The 15,643-nt window shown below is 53.8% G+C and overlaps 2 protein-coding genes across 2 annotated transcripts in view; both read left to right on the forward strand.

Moving 5' to 3' along the window:
• Positions 1–7,555: 7,555 nt before the first annotated feature.
• FAM3D (FAM3 metabolism regulating signaling molecule D) lies at positions 7,556–12,247 on the forward strand. The gene is made up of 9 exons (XM_075432757.1): positions 7,556–7,568; positions 8,330–8,437; positions 8,757–8,777; positions 9,427–9,550; positions 9,798–9,856; positions 10,232–10,282; positions 11,605–11,689; positions 11,820–11,946; positions 12,158–12,247. Exons 1-9 carry the CDS (start codon positions 7,556–7,558, stop codon positions 12,245–12,247), a joined length of 678 nt encoding a protein of 225 aa, XP_075288872.1.
• Positions 12,248–15,179: 2,932 nt separating this feature from the next.
• Positions 15,180–15,643, forward strand: part of FAM107A (family with sequence similarity 107 member A) — a 28,319-nt gene continuing 27,855 nt past the window's right edge. Inside the window, exon 1 of the mRNA XM_075432840.1 lies at positions 15,180–15,421. Within this exon, the coding sequence (XP_075288955.1) occupies positions 15,398–15,421 (24 nt within the window). The 5' untranslated portion in view covers positions 15,180–15,397. The remainder of the gene's footprint in view (positions 15,422–15,643) is intronic.

Raw genomic sequence — 15,643 nt, forward strand, 5'->3', positions numbered from 1 at the left:
ATAGCCACAGGACTTTTCAGGACAAAGTTTGCAAAGCAGCAGTGGCCAAACCTTTCCTAAAAGCAGCAGAATTTGTGACTAATTTAGCCCAGCAAGCTGCGTATCCCTCCAGGCACCATGGAGCCCCACAGATATGGGATCTTCAGGAGGGAGCCTGCCCCAGTGCTGAGCTCTTGTACGAAACAGCTCCTCAGAGGGACAGTCCCACAGCCACTGAGGTTTTTTGGCAGGAGCCACCAGTGCCCCAACGCTCCCCAGCACCCACTCAGGTCCCGTGGAGCCAGCGCTGGCACAAGGAGGGAGGAGAAGGAGGCGAGCAGCTCCTCTCCTGTCAGCTTGGTCCTGCCGATCCCACCATGGTGCACATCGCATTGCAGTGACTTTGCACCACAGATTATTCATTCCCCAGCCTGGCAGTTTTTGATATCACATCTATTATTTTTTTTCTTAATTTCTCTTTCTCTGTATCATGCAGAAACCTCCCAGGGGGAAGCCTGCAGATGAGACTGATGTAATTCCATTGCACTGCACAAGTTAGTTATTTGCTGAGTTGAAGCCAAGCTGACGCCCTGTTCCCCACACCTGATGTATTCACTAATGTAATCTGTGATTTTAAACACACCTTTCCACCGTGGTCCACAAGTGGGTGGGCAAACCAGGGCTACAGCAGGGCACGGGGACAGGACACGAGAGCTCCCAGCACCAACACTTGGGCTGTGCCACAGCCACGTCCCATGAGAAAAGCAAGCAGCTCCCACTCTCTTCTGTGGTTTCAGGGAAACATCTTGGTGCCACACAGCTGAAATCTGCAGCTCCAGAGAGCAGAAGCTGCTCATGCAAGGTTTCTTCGCTGGGGTGACGATGCCCCTGGCCCTGCTGATGTTTTTTGCTCATTTCCTCTGCAAGCAGCAGCAATGTCTCCATCTGCATAGAGGAGCCGGAGGGCTTCAGGTCCGTCGAAACAGGAGGAGAAATTCGCCTTGAAGCAAGCATCCCCCGGGTTGCTGCAAGCCCTGCGCCGTGGGCCGGCTCGCGCACAGGCGGGGTGCGGGACGACAGAGCAGAGACGCGTGCCGCAGCACGCTGGGGCTTGGGGCGCTTCGTTATTGAGCCGAGCCAGTTATTGCCAGCAGCTAAACAAACTAATAGGAAGGATATTTCCCCAGAGAGGGGAGGAGGTTTCAGATTTAGACTGCGCTGTTTGAGCCCAGATTCTCACCGCAGCTAAAATTTCCTTCCGAGGGCAATAATTATCCCAGTGCAAAGCCCAGGCCTGCGTTTGCTTTTCTGCTCCCTGTCTGGAAGGCTTTGGCGTGGAGGCTACGGGTTCCTCCAGCACCCACAGCCCAGCACCCCCTGCACCCAGGCAGCATCCTGCACCCCTTGGCCAGCACTGGGGACCAGCGCCTGGGGAGACAAAGTAAAGCTTGTTGCAGTTTTCTGCAGGGAGCACCCTCAGATATTGCACTAATTACCAGGGAGCAGCACTGGTCCCACAGAGGCTCCGCTCCAGCCCCCTGCAAGCTGCAGCCCCAAAGGCAGCGCGGGCACTGCCGGCCCTGTGTCTCCTCCGCTGGCTCTTGGATGAAAACTGCATTAATAGCTCCAGAAGAAGCCATTTGGTTCTTCTAAGTGATGGGAATGGAAAAGAAAAAGGAAAACGAGTGGGAACGCTTTTGTTCTCAGCTGCCAGGTAAATGAGGTTCAGCTTTGGAAAATGTATAGGGCCTCCAGTGCTAACTGCAGAGCTGGGGCCTCCAAGGAGTGATTTCTTCCTTCAGAAACATAATAACAACAACAATAAATGATTAAAAAGAAAAAGGCCTAAATCTATATCTACAGTTAACTCAGGACTCCTTTGGAGTTCAGGACAGTTGCTGGATAAATAAATGCTTAATGGAAAAGGGAAACTCCAGCCTCCTGCCGACGAGAGGCAGCGAAGCGGCGCTCGGGGCCAGCCCGCCCGCGCGCAGCCCAGCCAGGGGCAAAACCCGCCAGATGGGGTTATTCCAGATTTATCCCACATGAGGGGACACTACTCCTGGCCTTGTGCCCACCCGCTCCCATCGCCATGCCCGCCACCAACCACGCTGCCCCATCAAACACAACACGCTGGTTCAGTGCCAGCGCAGAGGGTCGGGCTGGTGCCCACCCTGGGGGAGGTTTTCCTCTGCTGATACAGCAAAAAAGCAAGTGCCAAAATGCAGAAATCCTCCAAAGGAACCGCATAAGCTCACAGCCACAGGAATGACTTTTTTTTTTTCCACTCCTTCAGGACAGCTGCCCCCAGCCGCTGCCGGCCACCATGCCCCATGGGGTGGCACGCCGGGGCACCCAGCCCCGAGATAAGGCTCGGGGAGGTGCTGTGAGTCACGGCGGTCCCGGCCAGGCTGGGCAGCCACACCACCGTGTCACCAAGCACCTGGTGTCCCAGCTCCCCAGGATGCCCCGGCACACACACAGCCTGTGGAGAGGGACGGCACACCCGGGACACCGAGCGGTACGTAGGCTTGTCCCATCCCCGCTGCCTCACGAAAATGGGGTTTCTAGAGCATGACTGAGATAATGCCCTGCTGCAGCACTTTCCTTTTGACTTGCTGGCAGGTTAGAGGGTTGCACAGGGATGGTTTTAGTTGTTCCTACTTCTCTTAGCACAGAGGTTAAGAGGAAACCCCACGCGCTGGCATCCTTTTTGTGAGGTGCAGCTGTGCCAGTTTCATAGACAGAATTCATGAACTACCTGTGTTAACAGCAAAGGTTACATCCGCGTTTCCACCCATTACGGGATATGTGGTGGAATCAGCTGTGTGGTCCAGGTCAAAGCCCTTTATCCACCATGTCTACGGATGAATTTGCAGGGTGCTCACTATGCAAAGTGTCCCAGGCCAAGCTGCTGTTCAGGATATCGTCTGGTTTTTCTTGCGCTGCTGAAAGAGCTTGCACAGAGACCAGGTCTCACGGCCCACACAGCACCAGTAGGGAGGGCATTATTTTCTTTAAAAAGCTGGTGGCATCAGCTGAAGATCTGAGAAACAAGACTAGATGGAAGTGTAGGAGGACATGAAGTACCAAGTGCTTTCTGACAGAAAGCAGCAAACACTGGTCAGCTGAAAGCCTGCTCCGAGATGATAACGAAAGCATCCCTATCTCCCAAGAACAACCTCTTCACACTCAGAGCAGCCAGGGCTCAGGCTGCACATGGGGAAAGCAAACGAGTGAGCGGGAGAGCCCAGCAATGCTCCAGTGCACAACCCAGACTGCTGGGGCACCTCCCAGGCGCCGAGCGGGAGCCCTTGGGCTGCTGGCACCCAGGACTTTGCTAGCTGCCAAAAATGCATTTCAGGTCCTCCCATACGTGCAATCACTGAAAACCAGAGCCCTTCGCCGTGGCTGCCCAGCAGAGGGACTGACGCATGGCCCACGCTTACCCTGTGCTTTCAGCCCCAAAAAACTCCTCTTCCCAGCAGCCAGCTTGCTGCCAGCCCTGAGCACCACCACTTGTGTCCCTGCTTTTGCCCTGGGGTTTTGGCACGGGCAGCTTTGGTGCAACCTGCAACCCACAGCATGGGGATCCCCACCGAGCTGCCAGCTGCTGTTCCCACACCGGAGGGGATGTAGTCGCTCCCCTCCACGTCTCATCGCTGCTGCAGCTCTGGATTCTCTGCTTGGGGAAACCTCACCAGAGAGGCGAGCTCATAGTGACTTAGCTTTACGCTCAGTGACACAGAGAACCAGACAAGTGGCTGCCAACGACAAGTAAGACACCAAGAGACAGAATGGGTGGCAGCCGCAGATGGGTGATGTTCCTCCGGCAGCCACAGGCAGCCGAGTGCAGGATGGGGCTGTGCCTGCCCCGCAGCAGGCACCAAAACGCACCAGTGCCCTTTGCACCAGCCCCACGGCCCGGCTTCCCTGGCGGCACCTCCAGGTCCCACCTCGGCTGCAGCCCTTCTCCCAGATGGGGCTTGGCCACCATGGCTGGCCCCAGCCCTGCACCCTGCCTGGCTTCTCTTTCAGGATCAGGGCCTCACCTGGGTTAACTATTGACTTGCGCCGGGTGCAGTTTTGCCCCTAGATGCCCTCTCCAGCTGTTCAGCAGGTGCAGCAGTTGGCCAAGAGTTTTTATCAGCTGAGGAATTTATAAGTGCTCTGGCAAACAGCGCTCTCCTGCCGAGTAACTCGGCAAAACTCAGTTGGGTGACTCCTTTCGAGACTAGAAACTGCATCATAGCATCCTCCACTGTCCTGTGGTGGGACCAGCCCTGGACACAGGGGATGTGCACCTACCCTGCACCGGCCCCTCCTCTGCACCCCCACATTTAGCTTCACAGAAAAATCCCTGATTTTTGGAGCAGTGACGCACTGGGTGTGGGCACGGGTGACATCTGGCAGCCGCCCTCCTTGGAGCTGCATCCCCACCCTGCACAAAAACAAAGGGTTGTTCATGGTCAAGGACCTGCTGGGAGAGAGAGAGGTGTGGGGCTCAAAAGCAGGGGCAAAAAATCCAAAACCAGCAACGCGACAAGTTTCTGGGAAAAGAAGTGAAAATTTCCTCGAGCTCTGGGGGGAAACAGGAATATTCACCTGCCACATCCTGGAAAACCCCCTGCGAGGGCAGAGATCTGCCTGTGTTTCTTCTCGGCAGCAATAACTCAGCACTGCCAAGTGGCCCTTCAGTGCCAGGCAGGCTCAGGGTGGAGCCTTTGCCTTACAAAGAGTGGACAAAGAGCCTTGTTCTTTAGCAATATTTGTCTGAGAACTTTTTTGTTTGTGGAACATTTTTTAGGCAAATAAACCTGAAACTTACTAGACAAGTAACTCTGTTAATCACGCACCACAGTTCGTTCCTTTCTCCCTCTCCTGCAAGTCGCTCTCTGGTGAATGCCAGAATACAGCAGTCTTTGTTGCAGCACAATATTGGCCTGAAAAAAAGAAAAAAAAAAAAATCAATCTGAACAATTAAAAGATAATATAATAGAAATCCCAAGACACAGCTACCCTCTTGTAATTCAATCAGGTCCCAGGAATTTCACCACCTAGGGACTTCGCCCAATAAATTTTACCTGGGATTAAGGTGAAAATAAACATCCCAAACAAATAAATTACTTCCCTAAAGTTTAAAGGGTTTACTGTTTTATATTTCCACTTCTCTCCCTCTACAACAAAATCAATATGTGCCTAGAAAAAACACAAATTTGGCAAAGGAGAGCACTGTGCGACTGGCCCCGGTGAGGCTGGTGTCCCCTGCAGCAGCGGGGAGCAAATGGGGGCGGTTTTGCAAACTCAGCAGAGTTTTGCTCTGCTCGATGTGTCCAAATCACGGCCCAGGTCCAAATCCTCACTAGCTCCAGGCTCTGCTCATGGCATTTGGAGGGGAACTCAAAAAGCTCCAAAAGCAAGCCAATACCAATTCTGAAGACTTTATGACTTGCCAATGTGGATTTTAAGGACTGCTCTCCTGCCCCCATCACACCCATCACCAGATCGGGCACTTGGCTGGGGAAGAAAAACTTCATGCTGGAAGGCACAAAAGGCAAGAGCCCAGTGCTGTCCCACCAGATCCAGCCACGGGCAGTATTTGTCCTTCAAAAACCTTTAAACTGCCCGTTTTCAGGTCTGTGTCTCTTCCACCAGCTCAGTGGAACAGGCTTCTTCATGTCACCTCTGACACGAGGTTAAAACCCATTTCAGAGATACTGTGCCAGGGCACTGGGATGGGCCAAGACAAGGCGGTGTGGGGAAGGGCTGCTGGCACTGCAGACCCCCGTGCCACCTCCTGCAGAGACAGATTCCTGCTCACAGCCACTCACCCCGAGGAGGAACAGCTGCAGAGAGAAGTGCGATGGTGCTGGGAACCAAGTGCGCTTAGCTAATACACGATCAAAAACACACTGCTGCAATAGGTGAGGGTACGCAAACACTGTCCAAGGCTTCCTTTAACGTGCAGGTAAGCCATGATGCCGCTCTCCCATGGGAAGCCAGTGGCTCCCACTGGAGTGGTTTTAGCAGCTCCTCCTTGCCGCAGCCTCAGGACAGACATGGGCGCAGTGGAGGAGCTTCACAGGGAGCAGCTTCACAGGGAGCAGCGCTGGGCTCCAGCTTCACACAGCTGAAACCTCACTGCAGGGCTGCCACTCCAGCTGGGCACTAGCCACCCTGGCCCGCTGCAAACTTCCTCCAGGGTCCCATTCCAGCAGGAAAGGAGCAGCTTTCCTCCTGCAGTGCAGATCCATTTTGTCCTTGTTTTTAAGGTTGCCTAAAAACCCCATATAGCAATGCTGCATCTTACTCCAGCGTGCAGGGGAAGCAAAGGGGGAGCACCTCACTGCAGCGCCCAGGGGGATGCCAGGTGCATCCCACCCAGGGTGCCCGAGGGAGGACACTGCACCATGGCCATGGTCAACCACGTGGCTGTGGGACTTTCCCTGAACTCAAGCCCTGGGAGGGGACTCGGAGCAGGGCTGGGCAGGAGGCAAAACTCCTCTCTCCTTCCTCATGACGCAGTAGCATGAAATCAATTTTCAGCCCAGCCCTGTTACAACGCTCTGCTCCTTATTTACCCTTCAAGCAGGAAAAGTACCTCTCAGCATAACTTTTACAAACTTCCTACGCCAAGCCTCACTAAGGGGCTGCTTTAGTTCACATCAGGCTCTAACTCTGAGCACACATCTCGCAGGTGACAATATGCCTTAAGACTCCAGGGTGATTTCCAGGACGGACGTTCACCAGGCTGCATCCTTGAATTTCCAAGGTAGGAGTGGGTCCCCAGCCCCCAGGAGCCCGGGCGCCATCCATCGTGGCAGCAGGAGGAGGGAGGAGGCAGATGAACTCACTCAGGTAGGAAATAGTTTATGCTCTAAATTGCAACCACTCCCCACTCGCGTGGTTGAAGACACTGCAGGGTTTGGAATAGTAGCAACATTTCTGTTCTTAAGTTAGGAGTCCCCAAACCTGGCTGCTCTGCCCAGCTCAGCAGCGCTGCCCTTCTTCCCTTCCCTCGCTGGTTTTAAGGAGGAAGAGCTTGTTGCTGCAGATTCCCCTGACCGGACAAGAACAAATCGCAGCTTGTCCTCAGACAACAATTTGCAGCCCCCAGTATTTGAAGCCTACTTTGCATCATTCCATAAGGAAATGCACCAAAGCTGTGGATGAAAATGTGCTCCTTGAGTTCATCACTATCAGCACAGCAGAAAAATGGGGTCTGTTACTGACAACAGGATGTGAAACAGGAGTGCACAGGGCAGCGGACTCTCAGTGAAGAGTTCAGAGGCTTAAAAATGAAGCAAGCTCAATCAAGTGTGGCCTGCTCCACCATACAGGAGCCAGGACTTCGACATCAGGGTGGGACCGAGTATATGCGCCTAACAGGAATTTATGCATCTTTGGTGACCACTTAGTTATTGCAAAAATGCCAAAACATAGCAATTATTTTTCACCTGCTATTTGCCTGGGTTTGGTGGGTTACAGGTATGCTTTACAGTATTTCTTTCTTTGTCCTCAGGGTGGCTTGTGACCATTGACCATCCCCTCGGTTGTGCTCTCTCTCCCCTCCACCATGCGGGTGACAAGTAAGGAGGGAGACAGAGATATTTACTTTTCTCTGTCCATTTTTCTACAGTTCTTTATGCCTCTCCCTCCTTTACATGACCCCTTCCAAGCCCAGCTACCCTGACCTTCCCTGCCAGGGCCATGGGAAAGGGCTTTTGCATAAGCATCAGGTTTTTAGAAGGCTTGTATAGATTTCAGCCTGTTGTATTTTTCCCAGTGAAACCCTCTGTGGCAGGGAAGAGATGGCTATTGAGACGCTCCTGGTTCCATAAGAGCCATTCAGTTGCAATATGAGTATATTTTTCTACTCTCTTTCCATGCAGGACTGGAACGTTTTGCTCCAATGAGCGCTGCTTTAAAGCCAAATGCCAATCACACTTGTATCAGCAGCTGCTCGGCTGTAGCTAGTGACTAATTGGGGGATAGCAGCCTTCCCAGTGCTGGGAACATAAGAAATATTTGAATTTACATAGCTTTCTGACTAATTATCAGATTTACTTTAATGCACAGAGAAATACGAATAGTGCCTCCCAGTAGAAGGGTAATGTCTATCTGAGTATCGCCACACACTCTAAAAATATTAATTAAGAGATCAGAGTCCTTTTAGAGGATGAAGGAAGGAGTGGTAGCTGCCTTTCCATACCACACACACACTGACTGTCACCCTGTGCCTGGTGACCTGGGCACACACAGACCAAGTCCCCAAGAAGCCGGAGGGATGCTCCGGTCCCCAACCCGCGCTACTGCTGCTCTCACCTGGCTCCTCTCCCACCCCTCGCAGGCGTGATCCGGTTTGTGGTGCTGCTCATCACGCTGCTGGGCACATGGTTCATCGTGCAGACATACTTTGACCGCACATGGAAAGTCGTAAGCCTGCGGAGCTGGCTCGGTGAGGCACCGGTGGGGCTACAGCTGGGTCTGGAGGGAAGGTGCGGGTGGCCCCACTGAGAGCCAGCCCCCAGAGCTACGTACAGTTGCCACAAACACTTGCACTGGCAGTCCCAGTCCAAGGCTATAACCACCAGCTCTAACCATCGTGGCAGGGAGGGGACAGTGCGGTGGGAAGCTGCACTGGGGCAGGTGCCTCAGGGGGTGCTTGCAGCCACGGGGACCAGTTTTGGAGAGCAGATGCCTGAATGGCTGCTCCTTGCTTGGGGAAGAGTCAGCAGCTCTCCAGGGTGCCTAACCCTCCTGCTTGATACCCACAGGTGCCACCAACAACCCCAGCAGTGAGTACCGTTCTCAACTTCATCTCCATCACACAACATTGCTCCAGGGCTGAGAGTGATGGCAGAAGCCTGATGGCTGCCCTCAAGAACTCCTTTCCCAAGGCAAAAGTCCCACACTCCCAAACAGAGGGGAATTTCGTTATTGCACACAGCAGCAGTGTCTTCGGTGGGCTCTCCAAGCACATGAACCTTCATGTGATCCCCCTGCCCCAGCAGAAACCCCCCCAGGCTGCAGGCTACAGCAGGAAGCAGGTCACAGCTCCCTACCTGGCTGAGAACAGAGAAGCTCTGGGCAGAAAAGCCCCAAGGAGCTGGCCCTGAATGAGTTCCAGCTCCGAAGGCTCCCCAGCACACACCCCTCTGCTATCCCCGTGGCAGCAGCTGCACTGTCCTGGGGCTCACACCCAGAGCAGCACTCAGCACCTCTGCCAGCACGTCCCACCTCAAGCCTCAGCACCGTAAACCTCAAATGAGAGGCAGGTCCCAGCCCCAGGACAAGCCTCTTTCATGCAAGAAGACGGTCCAGCAGTTACACCCTTCATGGCCCACTGTGCTCCAGTGTCAGCCCTGCTCAGCCCCTTGGGGACACTGCCAATGTCCCCTCGCAGGGCCAACGCCATGGCTTTGCAGCTCTGCTCCTCCCTTGCAGGCAAGCAGCTGCCCCGGTACGAGTGCGGGAACCAGAAGAGCTGTCCCCAGAACCATTTTGCCTTCAAGATCATCAGCGGTGCCGCAAATGTGGTGGGACCCTCCATCTGCTTCAACAACATAGTGTAAGCAGCACACAGCGGAGGTGGAGAAGCTGTGGCTGGGCTTGAATAGGGCGAGTTTGGCATCTGCCGAGCACATTGACAGCCATCGCAGTGCATTTCTGGTTAAAAAAAATTGGAAATAGTTTTCTTTGCTACCACTTCTGAGGATTTTGCTGTCTGCAGCCACTTGGCCCCATCATAGTTTCACTGGCACCAGCATCTCCAGAGCATCCCTTTGCTTACTGGTCCTCTCTGCTTTCCTTTCCAGTATCATGAGCAGCGTGAAAAACAACGTTGGTAGAGGCCTGAACATTGCGCTGGTGAATGGTGAGTTATGTGGGCGCTAACCCCGCTCTCCCTGTGGCCAGGGTCCCTTCTTTCCCCAGGAGGGAACTGGCCACCAGGGACCCCATCCCAGGCACCGTGGCTGAGCAAAAGCTCATCACTCTGGTGTTGCATGGGGTGCACAGCCACAATTATGGCTGCAAGCACTGCCAGGGAGGTGGGAACAAACCCACCTGGGTCATGCATGATGGCTCCATGAACTCCACCAAGCAACACATTCACCATTGCAGCAAATATGACACGCTGAGGGAAGAGCAAAGCATCTTGCAGCAGGAACCCCAGGCTGGTGGCCAGGCAAAGCCTAGAGCTACCCCAGCGCAAACTCACTGTGCTCTGTTTTGAACTTAAACCTTCCAGGAACAAGCGGGCAGCTCCTGAAAGCTAACACGTTCGACATGTACTCTGGAGGTAAGCACAGTCACTCTGCTGCCTGACAGCTCCCACCCAGGGCTCACACTGGCACAGCTGGCTGCCGGCTATGCAGGCTGCTCCTCTCTCGTGTACTTAGTGATAAAGTCTAGCGAACTTTGACCAGGATTGCCAGCTCAGGTGGTAAAAGCTCAGCTTTCCCTGATGCCATTGAACCTGGAGTCCTCGTAATGCATCCGCACCCAAGACTGATTTCTCGCTCCTTTCACGTCTGTGTAACAGCCTGAAAATGTAATTCCACCAAACTGAACAAACAAGGGCACTTGAGATCTGAGAAGCTGCTTTCAGACATCAGGTAGTTACACTAATCTTGAGATTTTGCAACTTTCAACTCAGTTTTTGAATGCTGGTGGTGGCTGAGCAGCAGCTTGTTTCCCTGCCTTTTGCAGGAGGATAAGTGAGGAGCTCAGGGCATGGCAGACAAGATGTGGCCCCCAGCCGCAGCAAGGCTGGGCACAGGGAGCAGAGCCTGGTGGCAGCAAAGACCACGTCCCTGTGCCTGCTGGCTTCAAACAATCTTCCTAACAACAAGAAGATGCCCTGAGCTGGGGCAGCACCCGCTCACAGCCCGGCTGGCACTGACTTGCAGGATGCTGTCAGTCCCACTGTTGTAGCAAAGCTGTCACCAAGCCTCTCCAGAGTTTTGGCAGGACTCCTCAGAAATCTCGTGCTAAAACCACCCCTACAGTGCTTTTGATTTACTCTTTCTGTTCGAGCCTTTTCAGGGATCCAGCACCCTGTCTGCTTTTGGGTTTTCCAGTCTATTCTTCATAACTCTGGAGTTAAAAACAGCAGTATCATGAGCTTTCAGGCTGAGTTTGTGAGCGGGAGAGGCATGGCGGAGGAGAGAGCAGTCGGCTCCAGTGCCGCTAGATGGGGCGTTGGACCCGAGCATCCCTCGGATGCAGGAGTAGGAATAATTCCCGCAGCACAGCCGAAGGCAGGACGGCAGGGCAGCAGCTCTGCGGCCGAGCAAGCTCGTTCCTGGCGTTGGGAAGTAAATTCACATAACCAGATTTCACAGTTAGTGAGCAGAGTTCAGCTGCCAGCTCCCCCCTGCAGTTGTCATGCCAGCAGGAGGAAAGCACCAGCCTGGACACTGCGGGAGAGCCTGGCTGGGAACACAAGATGGGGAACACAGCATCTGGGAGCCCCTCCTTCCCCAGGCCCATGACCCCAAGTCCAGTCTAGCACCAGCAAAGCCAGGATACTTCTCACCGACCCAGTGGACGCTCCCGCAGTTGCCATGCAGCAGTCCCTACACAATCCCTATTTCTTTTCCTAATGCTCTTCTCTCCCAGACATTAACATACTGGATACCTTCCTCCAAGAGATCAAGCATGGCACCTTCGTGCTGGCAGCCAGCTACGATGACGCTGCCACAAAGTGAGTTTGGCCCCGGGAGTAACACCTGGCTCCCCAAAAACCTGCAGCTGGGGGAAGCTGGAGGTGCTGCTGCAGCAGCAGAGAGGGGACACCAATCTGACAACACTAACACCTTCTTACTCTCTTTCAGGATGAATGACAAAATACGGGCACATTTTGTGGAGCTGGGCAGTAGCCACGTGAGCAACCTGGGCTTCCGGGACAACTGGATCTTCTTGGGTGCGAAAGGGCTGAAGAACAAGAGCCCCTTTGAAGTGGTACGTGGCCCTCCCCTGCCACCAGCTCCAGAGGCTCCCATCCTCTTTGTAGCACCCCCTGAGCCACATGTCACCTACCTCTCTGCAGAAGACGTGGGCCAGTGGTGTTATCCCCACATTAAGCCAAGCTGCAAGTTTTGCTACACTGCGAACTTGCACTATGCCACCAGCCTCCTCATTCTTTTTTTCCCCTCTCTTTTTTCCCCTGCAGCACATCAAAAATGATAAGAATACGAATAAATACGACGGGTGGCCCGAGCTGCTGGAGATGGAGGGCTGTGCCCCTAGGAAGACAGATTAGCACCAAACCCCAGCCCGCTACAGAGGAGAGACCAGTCTCACAGGGACCCCAACCCCATCACTGCCCGGTCACACAGCCCAGCAGCAGTGCCCACTCCCAGGGACCGGCCGTTTCACAGCAGGGGCCGCGTGGGGCTTGGAGGAGAGCTGTACAGTTGCCTGCAGAACCTGAGCAAATGCCCGGCCAGGTTTCAGCCAAACTATCTTCATCTATGGGTCAGTTTGGGGTATTTCATTTTTCTGTCTTTAAACAAAAAGCTTTGTAGAAGGTTTTTCAGATTTCTTAAATAAGACACCTAATGACAAAACACTACCTTCTCACTTACATTTTCAAGAATAATTCAGGCTTTTCTCTACAGGCACAGCATTGCCGTGTCCTCTGCCACCAGCCGGGCATCGCTGTCACCCATCCCGCAGCACTGCACACGGGTGCTCCCCCTCCCCGCATGGCGCAGGGCAAAGTTTTCCCCAGGGATGCTCAAACCTTGGTGGCTTCCACTGGAGCTCCTGCCAACATCCTGCTCTCTCCTACAGCCACAATAAGGCCAGACAGCCACAGGGATGACTTGCAGCAATGAAGGGTAATATTTGCAGACTGAAGCATTCCCCCCACCCCGTTGCATCTTTCCTGGGTTACGTCAGAGTTTAAGCCTCCATGACAGGTCTCCCAAAGGTTGTGTGACCAGGGACATACCAACCCAACTTCGCCCGGCAAAGAGGGAGGGATGGATGTGCAATTTTCTCAGGCAGCTGAAGTTGTGCAGCATAACCAATAGGTGGGAGCCTTTTACCGGGAGAGCTGGAGCCAGCATCAGTCCAGAGCCATACAACGCACCCGGGCAGGCACCCCGCTGCCGGCACCCCCGTACCCGGGAGCTGCACCCCAGCCCGGGGCCGGCCAACACCACCGGGAGAGGAGAGACCCCTGCCCAAAGGCAGGCTGGTAAAGCCCCGCAGACCTCCTTCCATGGCGGTTTCCATGCTGCTGCCCAGCGTTGAGGGGGTCCAGGGGGAGCATCTGCCCCTCGCTCCTGTTGGGGTGCATTCGCCCAAGAGCTGCCTCTGCCCAAAGCCTTCCCAAGCGCGAGAACAGCTGAGATCAGATAAGCTGCGTGAGTGATGGCCTGGGCTTATCTGTCATCATGGACAGTGATAAATTTGCATCACATACAGACTTTAATTTCCTATGATTGTATCTGGTTTTTCCCCACTCTTTAAAGCAGACCAGCAGTTTTGCAGAATGTAAGGGTGGAACAATTCTGCTGGAGCTGTGCAGGGTATCATGAGGCAAACCCTGGACAGCATTTTCTGCCTCTAACAGCAGGATTTGCCCCATCACAGGTTCCACGGGCAGTTCACATTGGTTGTCTGAGCCCACAGCTCACCCCAGGGGAGCACAAAAAGTGAGGAGCATTGGCAGGATAAGGCCAGGAAGAGACACAACCTGTCCTGTGCCAGCCGCTGTAGGGATGAAACCCTGGATCCAAAACCCACCATCACCATCCAAAGCCAGCAAGGCAACATGTTTTCCCTAAAAAACAGAAAAATCCCAGAATAAATTCTGTAAGGCCTACAAGAACTTCCAAAGACAAAACTGAAATAAAAACTCCAAACAGCCATCACAGAGAAATCCCACAGTAGCTGTAAGTATTTTATCCCAGCTTATCCTCCCGCGCTCTTAACGTGCACCTGATCGCACCGAGGAAACCCTCTGCCATAAATCGATCCCTAAATCTGCTGCAACAGCAGCGGTTAATCCCAAGCGCTGAATCATCCCTCCCCGTGGCAGCGGCAAGAAATAACACAACACAACAGACACAACAGCCCTCACATCACACAGCCCTGCCGCACTGCCAGCATAAATATGCCAACTATTTTAAGCCCCCTCAGAGGATCTAGATTCACTCATAAGCCACACTGAAAACAGCCCAAGAGCTGTAGAGGCGGCTGTACGGGGTAAACCGGCTCACAGCATCAGCTACAGCCCAGAAAAGAACCAGCCCCTTTCAGCCACAGGAAACTCTTCCTAGCCCTTTGCAGTGCACCTTAGAAAACTGGTTTAAAGCCCAAATAAAGGAAATTTACATTTCAGCACCCTAGAGGGTTAAAACTAGATTTGAATCTATCACTGAGCCATTACTAACGTACACCACTGTTTTCAAAAAATAAGGAGAGCTGAAAGTGCAGCTCCTGTGCACAGACCTTAATCATCAGCCAGTGTTTTGAAGAGCCATTCCTGCCAAAGTCACCATGTCCCAAGAAATAAATGGGAACTTTTCAAAAGCCCAGAGTCTGGGGTATATATATGGCTCTAGGAATCAAATTTAATTTGCTCATTTTTTAAAAAGATCTGAAAAGGGTGGTCAGTGCAGGGACAGCAATCCTCAAATGAGGTTTTTTTGTGCCTTGGCATTTTGAAAGCTGTGTTACTGCAGAGGCAGGCACCCACCTGGCTGGTTTTCACCATCCCACATCCCCCAGGAACTTCAGCAAACACAAGCCCTGACCTGCCTGGCCTCCCAGGATGCAGCTCCGGGTAACCTGGGCTCACTGGCAGCCATGGTGGGCTTCGGCAGCAAACAGGCAGCCCAGGGCATTCAGAGGAGCAAAGTTTGCAAAATCCAGTGCTGCAGCAGGAGCCAAGAGCCAGGATGCAGGCAGGCAGCAGAGGGATAATCCTGCCTGGTTTGGGGGTACAGATTTATTTCAGCAAAGCACCAAAGCAGCAGCGAGTAAGGATACCCCAGGCGAGGACCGATGGGTGCTGGGGCCCCGCAGCCGGGCGAATCCGCGTCCTGTGACATCTTGCCCTGTCAAGTGCAATTACTGTAATCTTCCACAGCCTCTCAAAATACGGATCCCAGCTTAGAAACCGGGCATCCGCAGCATGAAAGCTGCCTTTGTGCCCGGGCAGAGCCTGGGCGCGAGCCAGCCGTTAGGTGCACGAAGAAAATGAGTCCTCCACGTGCTACGAGAAGGGAGGAAAAGCAAGCTTTCCCGCTTGGCCCCGCTGCAGACAGGCTGGATTTCCCCCACGTCTCCCAGCAGCGGCTGCCGAGGGGCCGGGAGCTGCACAGCCGCACATCCCGCCGTGAGTAACAGTGCCGGTCCCGCACCCCGGGTGAGAAGGGCACAGCCGACACGTCGGACCATGGGAGCAGCTCACGGCAAAAAGGTAACGGGGCAGTTATATCCAGGGCTGCTGAAGCGATGGCAGGACGATGGAGAAGGCACCATCTGCTCACGTGTTGTTTGTTTTGCCCTGTGCATGCTAAGAGGGCTGATGGCAGCGAGGGATTAGAGGGAAGGGACCCGATCCTGGGTTCAAGTGTCACTTGTCAGGGCTGGATTAAGTAATTCCACCTGATGGGCTCAGCATCGGAGCCTGACGGGGCTT

The sequence above is a fragment of the Opisthocomus hoazin genome, chromosome 11 (genome assembly GCF_030867145.1).
Source record: "Opisthocomus hoazin isolate bOpiHoa1 chromosome 11, bOpiHoa1.hap1, whole genome shotgun sequence".
In the NCBI taxonomy this organism is placed as follows: Eukaryota; Metazoa; Chordata; class Aves; order Opisthocomiformes; family Opisthocomidae; genus Opisthocomus; species Opisthocomus hoazin.